Source organism: Sinocyclocheilus grahami, unplaced genomic scaffold, assembly GCF_001515645.1.
Source record: "Sinocyclocheilus grahami isolate Dianchi unplaced genomic scaffold, SAMN03320097.WGS_v1.1 scaffold661.1, whole genome shotgun sequence".
In the NCBI taxonomy this organism is placed as follows: domain Eukaryota; kingdom Metazoa; phylum Chordata; class Actinopteri; order Cypriniformes; family Cyprinidae; genus Sinocyclocheilus; species Sinocyclocheilus grahami.
The window spans coordinates 76096-89709 of record NW_015505840.1 but is presented as its reverse complement, the minus strand read 5'-3'; the positions used below and the strand labels follow the sequence as shown (position 1 = coordinate 89709).

At 36.5% G+C, this 13614-nt stretch overlaps 1 protein-coding gene across 1 annotated transcript in view; it reads right to left on the bottom strand.

The window, feature by feature from the left end:
* Positions 1-13614, bottom strand: part of LOC107558801 (calsyntenin-2-like) — a 56608-nt gene that overhangs the window by 21985 nt on the left and 21009 nt on the right. Inside the window, exons 3-8 of the mRNA XM_016242490.1 lie at positions 10463-10658; positions 5480-5688; positions 5201-5350; positions 2479-2664; positions 1979-2236; positions 596-717 (exon numbers count right to left, since the gene is read on the bottom strand). Coding sequence (XP_016097976.1) covers positions 596-717; positions 1979-2236; positions 2479-2664; positions 5201-5350; positions 5480-5688; positions 10463-10658 — 1121 coding nt within the window. The remainder of the gene's footprint in view (positions 1-595; positions 718-1978; positions 2237-2478; positions 2665-5200; positions 5351-5479; positions 5689-10462; positions 10659-13614) is intronic.

Below are 13614 nucleotides of genomic sequence, written 5' to 3'. Positions count from 1 at the left end.
CCGTCCATCCATTAATCCATCGTGTGTCTGTCTGTCTGTCTCTATCTGTCTCTGTCTCTGTCTGTCTCTATCCATTCATCCATCGTCTGTCTGTCTCTATCTGTCTCTGTCTGTCTCTGTCTGTCTGTCTGTCTCTATCTGTCTGTCTGTCTATCTATCTATCTATCCGTCCGTCCGTCCATCCATCCATCCATCCATCCATCATGCTATCGTGCTGTCTGTCTGTCTGTCTGTCTGTCTGTCTATCTATCCATCCGTCCATCCGTCCGTCCATCCATCCATTGTGCTATCGTGCTGTCTGTCTGTCTGTCTGTCTGTCTATCTATCTATCTATCCATCCGTCCGTCCGTCCGTCCGTCCGTCCGTCCGTCCGTCCGTCCGTCCGTCCATCCATCCATCGTGCTATCGTGCTGTCTGGCTGTCTGTCTATCTATCTATCCGTCCGTCCGTCCGTCCATCCATCCGTCGTGCTATCGTGCTGTCTGTCTGTCTGTCAAATTTATATTCGCTAAAAATGCATACATGAGTGATTATGTTTTGTATTCATCTGAAGATCATCTGAAGTGAAATTCCTAGTGTGAAATGGCTCTCATACCTGCTCTAATTTCCAGTGGAATTCAGCCGGTCTGAAGGAGTCTGTCTGAGTGTAGTCTGTCCTCAGCAGGAAAACCAGCCTGCAGTTATGCACATACAGAGAGTAATGGTGTCGGTTCATCTCTGAGAGAGACAGAGAAAGTGATAGAGACAGAGAGACAAAGAGAGCACAGAGAGGTCAAGAGACAGACAGAGAATACAATTACCTCTTGACATACAAGATAATATCGTTAAATTGAACCTGAGAGAAAAAAAAACGGCGCCATTTGGTGTGCGTTTATCTATATAGAGATCCTGACAGGAGAGGATAGTGAACTGAACCGGGCTGGAAGTAGAGCTCCAATCCTCCAGTACAAATGAAATTCTGATCTTAACTGTTTCCTCTTCAACCCTGCTGAAAAGACCAACGTGAACCTCCATGTCCTGGCTGGTTTTTGCTGGTCAGTTCTGGTTTGGTGCTAGTATAGCTAGCAGATCAGCAAGGTTTTTCTGATGAAGTCTTATCATGGACTTCTTGGTGACTAAGCTAGTTATACCCATAAAACTTCCTGTGTGAAATACAAAACTTTACTTAAAGCCTTTATGTATAATGCATTATAAAGGTATTCATAATGTACGCTGTAATGCATTGTATCTGTTCATAAATAATTGTAACCAAAGTTGAAATGCATTATAATATTTGTTTGTTTGTCATGTGTATTAATGCATTATGCTTTCTAAAGGCGTAAAGTATTATAATATATTGTAACTGTGGTTACAATTATTCATGAGATCATAAAATGCATTATAAAGTGAATAAAAAGGCATTAAAACTACTTTTATAATGCATTGTATATAAAGGCTTTAATTAAAGTGTTACCAAGCTTTCTAGCAAGCCGTGCTATTATGGAAGTTATGGATTTATTTGGTGTTATTATGGTGTATTTAAATAATTCTGTCCCAGATATTTCTCCCCAAATTCCTCAAGACAATTAGAAATAGACACACATGAGTCAATAGTTACAGTTGAAAAAGTAAACGTAAAGAGCTAAAGTTATGTGGATAGCAGCTTAGATCATTTTGTCTTCAAACTTCAAAGAATTTGATGAGAAATTAGTTCGTCTAATTTCTATAATGAATTATGAAAATAAATAATATATTCTACAAAATTTTATTTTAACAAATATACTTAAATTTACTTAAACTTAAATTATTGCGATCTCTAGAGTTTATTGGACCTTATTCTTTAGGAGATGTATCTGGGTGGTATGAAAGTCTATTATGCTGTATTGGAGAAACAACAGAGATCTCATTTGTAATGACAGGAGCCATAAGCTGCATGGTCTTTTAAACAGGTTTCTCCTCCCGTCTGCCCCCTTCTCATTCAGTTCTCTCTCTGTCTCACCTGTTTTGTCAGAGTTGCAGAGCAGCGTTTCTTTCTCGGCTCTCTGTCCTGGACTCGGTCCGTGCTTCATCCATGTGGTTATGGTGAACTGATGGGTTAGATTCTGCGGGACGACCCAGTCTGGGATCTTGGCAGCTTGACGGCCATCAAAGCGGTATGTGAGGTCACTGTCCCGGCCGCCATCCACCACAAGAGTCGCCGTCCAATTAAAAACACCGCTGGGGGCCGGCAGAAGATCTGTGCTGCCTGATGAAGCTCCTGGTATGTTGCCGTGGAGACCGATGAGTTAAAATGTTTAAAATGATAAAATGATCATTCGAAACACAGATCACAGTTGTGTTTCACCAGTCTCTTTCACATGACTCATGCTTCAAATGCACCTCTTAGGACAAGGGTGGAGGTTTTGTCTGACTAGTTTAGCCCTCAGGCACATTTCATAATTAAACCAACCCAAGAGAAATGAGGAAGCGCACAATAGAATAAATAGCTGTTAATCATACCGCAGAGCTTCTGAAAGGATCGTTCAGAGTAAGACTGTCTGTCACAGCCTCTTCCAGCACTGCTCGTCTCCAGCTCCACTGTGGTCCTGATCCACGACACCAATCCCACACACGTCTCCAGGTGCATCTTGGGAAATAATGGCTTACTACCCGTTCCTGGTTCATAGTCAATGAGCTGGCTCCAGCCTGGAAAGAAAGAAAGTTAGGAAATGTTTTGATAAGTACCTTAAATATTATTGCATACTTTGTCTAGGACTGAATTGGTAATGTTGCAAATGTTGGAATTAAGAGGTATTTTAACAGGTCTTGGAAAGACCTGTTAAAAAGGCCAGGACCAGAGTTTATATTGTTGAGGTTTTTATGGCTACAGTTCTGCTGAAGAGAAGATCTTGAGAAGATCATAAACACTTGCTTTAACAATTGACTAAAATAAAAAGTATGTACTTATTCACTTTAATTTTACTTAGTTAAACTGTTTTTTTGTAATTCCATGCATGGCATTTACTTATATTTGTAATTTTAATAAAAATGTACTTGATATATAGTGGGTAGGTCCCTAAATATATATTAAATATAATAATAAATATTCAGCACCCCCTTAATGTAAGTTTGTGGTCATTTTTGGAGCACAAATATGACAAGTAGCAAAAAAAAATGTTAATGTGACTAACTGAATAACCCATTTGTTTGTTTTTTTAATGAAGAAGAATCGTATTTTCTTTTTGTTTTATTCAGTTCTGATTTATAATATATTTGAGGTTTGTTACCCAGAGCTCTTAATGTGTCTGGCGAGATATAAAATTTTTCAGGCTACATTGTGGCTGTAATGAATTCTATAGCCAGTGGTTATTTAACGTGAAGTTATGGGTGAAAAATTAAAACGGCGGAGAGTATTAAATGGATTGTGTAAACATGCATTCACATACAGACCACACAAATATTAGCTCACTCACACTTTGAGCTGCTGGGTTTGGAAATTTGGAGCTAAAATTATTATTTTATGCATGGAGGGAGCCTAAAAGTAACAACAAAATTTGTGTGTGTGTGTGTGGACGGAGCATGTCCACCCCTGCTGAATTATTCACCCTTGCTTATGAGACACAACGGGGAGCTGTTTACTTTTCTCTCTCCTTCATGATTTTATGTCAGATGGGAAAAAATGGCCTTTACTCAAGTTGTCATCATCCAGTGGGCTGGAAAAAAAATTGGCCTGAAGCTTTGACCAAATTCGTGTGTGTGAGTAAAGAGGAACATTTTTTGAGTCTCCAAACTCACCTGAGGGACAATCACATCAGAGACACATCAAAAGTGCATTCTGGGAGACAGTCTACTTTAGACAAAAAGTTTACTTGATTTTATCCAGAGAATGGACTGGATGGTGAAAAAGCAAATGAAGGGGTTTTTATGACATTAGGAGACAAGGAAAGTTGTTTGAGGGGATTTTAATTAAAGTTTTAAACAAAAATTGTTTTGCTTTTGGAATAAGATGCACAAATTGTGCATAAACAAGTATTAAAGTAAGAGTTCACGAAAAAATTTGACCCTGGACCACAAAATCATAAGGAATAGGGGTCCATTTTTCGAAATTGAGATTAATACATCATCTGAAAGCTGAATAAATAAGTTAGGATAGGACAATATTTGGCTGAGATACAACCATTTAAAAATCTAAATACTGCAAAAAAAATCTAAATACTGAGAAAATCGAATTTAAAGTTGTCCAAATGAAGTTCTTAGCAGTGCATATTACTAATCAAAAATTAAGCTTTAATATATTTACAGTAGGAAATTTACAAAATATCTTCATGGAACATGATCTTTACTTAATGTCCTAATGATTTTTGGCATAAAAGAAAAATCTATAATTTTGACCCATACAATGCATTTTTGGCTATTGCTACAAATATACCCCAGCGACTGCTTTTGTGGTCCAGGGTCACAAATGTACATTTTGTCACCATTTAAAGCAGTATGATATTTTGAAGAATGCTGACAAAAAAACAAAAAACTAATTTCACAGGAGAAAAAGTCATAGGAGTCTAATAATTAAAATAAAGATTAACTCAAATAAAATGTAAATATTATATGGAAAATTAAACAAATGATATTGATGGAATGCTACAGAAAATTACAGAAACTAAAACATAAAATAATAATAATAATAACAAATATGAATTCAAATAATATAAATTAAGGCTAAACAGAAAAAAACCACATAAAATCACTAAAACTTCAACTAAAATGAAAATGAAAACTGAAAATATAAAAATAAAAACGAATAAAAATAATAATAAATAATACAAAAATAACACTGATAATTATTTTAAAATCATATTCAAATAACTTTACAGCAGTCCAGCTGTACAGTCTCATTAAAAATGTACACAACTGTTATTGTTGCAGTACACTTTCAAAAGGTACTATTATGGACTTTAAAAGTACTAATATGTACCTTTAAGGTACTAAAATGTATCATTTAGTGGTAAATGAGCTACGAAGATGTACCTTTTAGCTTTTGTACCTTAGGGTGCCGGCCCACTGACGGCGTATACCTTTTTTCTGAGAGTGTACAGAAAACACTGAAGAATTTAGCAAATTAGCTTCCTCAAAATTGCACAAATTGGTAACTTGTAAATATGACTTTGTTCCCTGGTTGACCACTGAATCCTGACCATTTTCATGTGCAAAATGCATCCGAGATTAAAACATTTGCAGATCTTACCTTGCCATCCAGGCTTGCAGATGGGTTTGACATGGATGTGTACGACAGCGTCCTGCGCCGCTCTCTTCTGACCACAGTCGAATGCTGTCACATGGATTTTATAATGTGATTCCTTATCAAAGCTCAGGCTCTCTGTGTTCCTGATGTTACCTGCACATAAACACACACACGTTTAAATACCGACGACAGCAAAGTGCTGTTTGCATGTGTGAATGTCTTTGTGTTTATTGTACGTTTGTGTGTGTGTATGTGTGTGTGTGTGTGTTTGAGTTTGCTGACCATTGCGGTCTATAGCGAAGGCTGTGTCCTGAGAGCTGATCTGGTAGTTGCAGATCTGGCTGTATTGTGGAGAGCAGTCCTGGTCTGACGCCTGCACCTGCAGAATACTGTCATACACTTTGCCCTCCGTCACCGAGCCGTGATACTCCAACTGACCGAACACAGGAGAAAACTCGTTCACATCTCCCACCTGCACATGCACCACAGCCCTGAGAAAGAGAGAGAGGTTTTTATTGCTTTTTCATTGTCCAGGAGACTTCATGGAGAAAATGTACTCACCCTCAGGCCATCTAAGATGAAGATGAGTTTGTTTTTCATTGGAACAGGTTTGGAGAAATGTAGCATTCCATCACTTGCTCACCAAACGATCTTCTGCAGTGAATGGGTGCCGTCAGAATGTGAGTCCAAACAGCTGATAAAAACATCACAATAATCCACACCACTCCAGTCCATCAGTTAATGTCTTGTGAAGCGAAAAGCTGCATGTTTGTAAGAAATAAGCCATCATTGATGTTTTTAACTTCAAACCATTGCTTCTGGCTAAAATGCGAGTCCTCATATTATTGCCTTCTCCAGTGAAAAAGTAATCTTATCAGAGTCAAGAGAGAAATATGCACAGATCAAGCACTGTTTACAAGCCAAAACAGCTCTAAACAAATATGTTGGTGGATTTTGATGTGAGAGGACAACAGGGGATGGACTTTTTCTCTGGAGGAAGCGTTATTATGAATCATGGATTCATATTTTGGCCAGAAGCAATGGTTTAAAGGTAAACATGTCTTGATGTTTTTTTACTTTACAAGATGTTAATTGATGGACTGGAGTGACGTGGATTACTTGTGGATTATTGTGATGTTTTTATCAGCTGTTTGGATTCTCATTCTGACGGCACCCATTCACTGCAGAGGTGAGCAACATTTCTCCAAATCTGTTCCGATTAAAAACAAAACAAAAAACAAACAAACAAAAACATCTACATCATGGATGGCCTAAGGGTGAATAAAGTTTAAGCAACTATTTTTTAAGTATCAACTTAGATGTCTTAGATGTTTCTGTTAAATGTTTGAGTTCATTTTTACTGCTGATTTCAGACTTTAATACTTTTGGCAAATCTGAGCACAGTTTGTGTTAAATTCCTCCAAAATCCAAATCCAATTTTTGTCATTTTTATTGTTTATACACACAAATACACACACACACACACACACACACACACACACATACGGCACCCATTCACTGCAGAGGTGAGCAACATTTCTCCAAATCTGTTCCGATTAAAAACAAAACAAAAAACAAACAAACAAAAACATCTACATCATGGATGGCCTAAGGGTGAATAAAGTTTAAGCAACTATTTTTTAAGTATCAACTTAGATGTCTTAGATGTTTCTGTTAAATGTTTGAGTTCATTTTTACTGCTGATTTCAGACTTTAATACTTTTGGCAAATCTGAGCACAGTTTGAGATATTGTGTTAAATTCCACCAAAATCCAAATCCAATTTTTGTCATTTTTATTGTTTATACACACAAATACACACACACACACACACACACACACACACTTCTACATCTTTGTTTTATATATTTATGTATTAGTTTTAGTTTTGGTCATTTTAGTACTTTGACTTATTTTAAGTTAGTTTCTAATGTTTGCAATTTATTTTATTTCTGCTTTATTTTGATTAACAAAACTATTTTTAATAGTTTTAGTTAACAAGAACAACACTGTTAAATATGTCTTTATATGCGTCTAATAACTGGGATTACATGGAGACCAATGGAGACATTTCTCCTAAGAAAAAGACTTCAGGACATGTGTCTCCTCTAGAGCAGAGCTCACTTATTTCTCTAAATGTCCTTCTCTACATATTTTTTATCAACCTATTAAAATAGCAACTATATGTCAGGTTGTGTTTATCAGGAAAGGAGCACAGTTGGCTGTATTTTATTTTGTGATTTTACTGGAACTTAGCATGATTGCGCACCACAGTTTTGACTGCTGAGCTAAAAGCGTATTTTTAGGGGGCCTGAAATGAAAAACAGCAACTAAAGCCCATTTAAATAGCATCTAGAATGAAACATTTTCAGTTCAACAGTCAAAAACTAATAAAGATTTATTTATGGCTTTTTATGCCTTTATTTAGATAGGACAGTATAGGTCGACAAGAAGTGAAAAGGGTGAGAGAGAGAGGGGCATGGGATCGGGAAAGGTCCGCGAACCGGGACTCGAACTCGTGACACCCGAAGCACAAGTTTTAAATGTAAATAAACAAAATAGTCTCTCCAAGACTTCTGCTTTATAAATAACACTAACTTTTAAAATAACTGACTAGTAGACAGCATATTTTTTATTATGCCATTTTGAATAAATGCTGTGTAAATCAGACTTTAAATTTTATATTTGCCAGTACAGCTGTGCTGCAGGTTTTCTTGTGATTTTTGTGTCTATAATTATATTAATATATGAGAAATGATTTGCGGTCCAGATCTGAACTAATTAGTGATCTCTGCTTTAGAGGAGACACGTGTCCTGGAGTCTTTTTCCCAGGATAAAAAGCACCAAAAAGTCTCCATTTGTTCTCCATCACTGTCCAGGAGAAGCAGCGAACATACTAAAGAGATCTCGTTTTGTGATTTCTCTCTCCTGCAGGTCATTATAAAGTCTTAGAAAAGTCTTCGGGGAGAGAAAGATATTTTTTTTAAAAAGAGGTCTAAAAGAAAAAAAGCGCCTCCAGGTATCCTCACGGCCAGTCCTGACACACTTTTGCGAGCTGAAAATACCAAAATAGCAAGCTTGCATCATTCATGTCATAGACAGAGTGACAAGTGAGTAATGCTTTGCAAAGGGCAACAGCTTGTGTGACAAATGACGGGATTACAAACACTGCTGCTAATCTGTGCTATAATGTTAAAAACCAGAACATACGCAGACACACACATGTATATGCATTAGGCATGGAATCTCTTGTAAAGCACTGTGATTTTGCAGCTTTACTGCCCTTTAGAGTCCAATATCTCACTTTTATCCTTTATCCGTGTGTGTGTGTGTGTGTGTGTGTGTGTAGCATCATAGATCCAAGCTGTCATAGCCGAATACAGTAATCCTGTCTGGATTAAAGAGATACAGAGTAATGAGGAAAGTCTCTCTCTCTCCTCTCTTTTTTCTCCACGATTTCATCACTAACCTCATTTCTATCTCACTCATTCACAAATGTATTTTTCATTTTGTTTCAAAGGACTTCAGTCTTGTGGTTGCCGCTCCTTCGTCGAATCCGCCGGCAGCGCCGTTCTCAACCCCCGCCGCCTCTGCTCACTCTAGCCCAGCCTCAGCTCACGCTAGGCCACCGTGTTTTTCGTTATGAACGCGATCAGTTATTATTGGTTCTCAGTTATTAATAATGGTTGTCTTTTTATCAATGTTAAAAACAGTTTTTGCTGCTTAACATTATCAGGGGGAAAAACTGCATTCATTTGAAATCGAAATCTTTTGTAACATTAGAAATGTCTTTGCTGTCACTTTTGAGCAATTAAATGCGTCCTTACTGAATATGAATTTGCCTTTTTTAAACTGGACTTACCCCAAACTTCTGAATAGCAGTGTATCATGGTTTCCACAAAAACATGAAGCAATGTTTTCAACATTTATAATAATCAGAAATGTTTCTTGAGCAGCAAATCAGTATATTAGAATGACTTCTGAAGATCATGTGACACTGAAGACTGGAGTAATGAGGCTGGAAGGATCAAAGGAATAAATTACATTTTACAGTATATTGCAATAGAAAACAGTTGTTTTACATTGTAGTTACATTTCACAAAATTACTGTTTTTATGCATTTTTAATTTAATAATGCAGCCTTGGTGAGCATAAAAAAGACATAAATTACAGACCCCAAACTTTTTTATTTAAAGGGGTCATATGATGTTGCTAAAAAGAACATTATTTTGTGTATTTGGTGTAATGAAATGTGTTAATGCGCTTTAAGGTTCAAAAACCACATTATTTTCCACATACTGTACATTATTGTTTCTCCTCTATGCCCCGCCTTTCTAATACGTGTCGATTTTTACAAAGCTCATCGGTATGAAAAGCTAGGTGTGCTGTGATTGGCCAGCTATCCAGTGCGTTGTGATTGACCGAATACCTCAAGCGTGTGACGGAAATGTTACGCCCCTTACCATACTGTTGATGCCCTGTCCGGCCGGAGCAACGAGACAAAAACATTAAAACCCATTACAAACGAGGCATTTGTTGCATCTAGTGGGGACATATTTATGGATTATAATGACTTATACTCTCTTTTTACGTTGTGTTGCATCGCGCCGCGTAAACATAAAACCATGTCTGCATTTGTGATCGGAGAAATAACAAACAACAAGCACTACTCTACATTGCTCAAAACTCATGTTTGAATCATCAGTGGCAAATTCTTTAAATATAAAAACGTACTTACAGTCTGTGAGTCAGAACAGCAACAACAATACTACAGCGAGAATAAAAGTTACTCCTTCTTTCTTTGTGTGAACATTTGGGTGGTGTTATGCAAATCTTCCCACATCATGACGTAGATATGTGGGGGCGTGTTTAAACGAGCTGTTTTAGGTAGGCGTGGTTGACTCTTAACTTTTATAAAGAATATCTCTTTAGATTTGAGACTTTAGTCTTTGCAACTTTACAGATCTTCTTTATGCACCAAGAGCTTGTAACACTCCAAAGAGAAAGGAAAAATTGAAATCGCACCATATGACCCCATTAAAAAGTTTCAACTACCCAGTAGCAGGTGCGTAACTTAAAGGACACAAAAGAACAGGGTACTTCTAAAAGTAGGAAAATAAAAAAACTGTGACTAACAGAGAGAGGTGAGTCAAGCACAGATGAATAATTTTAGAAATAGTTCACCGTGTTCCTTTCAGTTCAAAAACATCACAGACATGAATCAGACTGAGGTGGAGCACATGCATTTCTTTAAACACACACTGACTTGTGTGATCTCTTCTCTCCGTGTCCCTCCGGTCCTGTGCCACAGTCACGTGCTTGAATGATGAAGGTGAATTCTCTCTGACGCTCGCAGTCGATCGGTCCACGCGCCCGCAGACGGCCCTCTCCTGACGTGCGGTTCAGAACCACACCTTCAAACGGAGCGCTGAGACCCTGCACGTGAAAGCCACAGATTTCACCTACAGAGTGAGAAGACGACAGAATAAGACCTCCATTCTTTTCACCAACTTTCCTGTTTGTAATCTCAGGGTTACTGCTCTTTTTAATCCCACAAAAACCTCGCAGTGAGAAGATCTAAGGGGGCAAATTCTTTACTTTTCTAGCTCTTTATTGTTTTCCCTTTGTTAAATTGTCAATATAAATAGACATGAACAGCCAGCCAAAGTTTGGAATAATTCAGATTTTTTTATGTTTTTGAAAGACAGTATAAACAGAAATATTGTGAAATAATATTACAGTTTTCTGCTGTAATACGTTTTAAAATGTAATTTATTTCTGTGATGCAAAGCTGAATTTTTTTAATAGTCTTCAGTATCACATGATCTTCAGAAATCATTCTAATATGCTGCTCAAGAAACATTTCTTCTTATTATCAGTGTTGGAAACTGCTTCATATTTTTGTGGAAATCATGATATAATACTATTCAAAAGTTGATGGCATTTTTTGATAAAGAAAGAAATGAATAGTTTTATTCAGCAAGGACAAATTGAATTGATCAAAACTGACAGTAAAAACATTTTATAATGTTACATAAAAATTATATTTCAACAAAATTCTGTTCTTATGAACTTTCTATTCATCAAAGAATCTTGGAAAAATGCATCACAGTTTTTTCAAAAATATAAAGCAGCAAAAAGTTTTCAACATTGATGATAATGAGAATATTATTAATAATTGAGACTCGATAATAATTAAGAAGGAAAACAGCCTATTAGAATGATTTCTGAAGGATCATGCAGACTGGAGTAATGATGCTGAAAATTCAACTTTGCATCACAGGAATAAATTACATTTTACAGTATATTACAATATAAAACAGTTATTTTAATTTGTAATAATATGACACAATATTGCTGTTTTTACCATATTTATGATCAAACAAATGCAGCCTTGGTGAGCATACGAGACTTCTTTCAAAAACATTAAAGAATTATAATTATTTCCAAACTTTTCGACCGCAGAATAATTTATATTTGAAATACACTTATAATGTTAGTCAAGTTGACATTGTCCCCAATTCTCATATGGAGGTGATCTTGGCTTGTAAGAACCTACCTAGCAACAGCTTAGCAACCACAGAACACCATAGTAAATAGGCAGCAAGATGCTAACAGCCGCCCACAATGCTGATGAGTTTTGCATGAGCAAACATCCTCACTTTTAGTGAAATCTAGTTATTAATATGATTGTCTCTGTGTGTGTGTGTGTGTGTGTGTGTGTGTGTGTTGTGTAAAACAGCACTGCTGTCCAGCACTGATAAGAGTATTCTCCATCTCTCCTCTCTTTGATCTTCAGAATAAACCTACATTCACCACATATACAAAACAACAGAGAGAGGAAGAGCCAAGAGATGGAGAAAAAGCAGCAATCTTGTTGAATAATATTTCACAGTTTTTCATTGGCTATGCTTCTGCATGTGTGAGTGCATAAGACTAAAAATGAATAATAGTGCATTCAGGCATTAAAAAAGCTAGCATTCAGAAATATGTGTGAGATTGTTTAGTTTGTTTGTTTTGTTTTCTCAGCATGGACACTGATATAGTAAGGGGCGTTCACACAGCATGTGTTCTTGCATTTATTTTGCTTTTTTTTTAAATTGTTGGTCTACATGTTTTTATAAATGTCATTTTTGTTTCATTCTCTTGAGCTTTTAATACATCCTATGCATCAGGAATAAATTGCTTCCTCTGTTGAAAATTGCTTTGGATAAAAGCATCTGCTAAATGCATGAATGTAAATGTAAGTGAGGGGCTTTTTCTACATATATATATATATATATATATTGCAAGCTTTATCATACTGAAGGGGTTTATTTTGCAATATTGATTATCGTGACAAATAAATTAATAAATGGACAATAAATATTGATTTAAGTTTAAATTATTTTATTATGAGATAAGAAAGAGACTGCGGAGTGATATGAGGGATATGAATGATGTTTTCCTGAGAGCTATGCAATAACACACAATAGTTTGTGCACAAATGTATAGGAGATGTGTAGTTTGGACATAAACAGATCAGTGATGCTCAGTATCGGTTATATATATATATATATATATATATTCATGCTATGCTTTAGTCATAAATATGGCTGTAGAGATGAACGTGACAGTGTGCATTATGAAGGAAAGAAAAATCAGTATGGAGTGCATGAATTGAAGGCTGGATCACTAAAAGGATTCACACACACACACACGCACAGGTTTGTTTTTATGGTTTATGGGGACTCTCCATAGGCGTAATGGTTTTTATACTGTACAGACCGTATATTCTATTGTCCTACACCAACCCTACCCCTAAACCTACCCCTTACAGGAAACTTTGTGCAATTTCAGATTTTCAAAAAAACTCATTCTGAATTATTTATAAGCCTTTTGAATTACGGGGACACTGAAAATGTCCTCATAAATCACCTTCTCGTTGTAATACCTATGTCATACCCATGTTATTATACAAATTTGTGTCCTCATAAACCACATAAACAGGCACACACACACACACACACACACACACACACACACACACACACACTGTATATCTGTGATGGACATGCTCTCTAGTATTTCCAATAAGCTGTCAGCTGAACACAAAGCTCAGAGAGAGAGAGAAGCCCCTTGAACAATAGAATTCCAGCTCATGCACTGTAAAAAGTAATCACTGAATTTACTTAAGAAAAGCGAGTAAACATAACTGATTTTTAAAAATTTGTTGAATTTACTTAATTACACTGTGTTATGTGAACTTTCAGGTGGATGCAATAGTTAAACTAAACAACTTTAGTAAACAGTACTTAAGAGCATCTAGTTTGTTGGATTAAATCCCACTATGTGCCCTAATAACTCTAGACCAGTAGGTGGCGGAAGTGCACCAATAGGTGGCGGAAGGTTGGTTTAAACAAAACATCACCAGAAGAA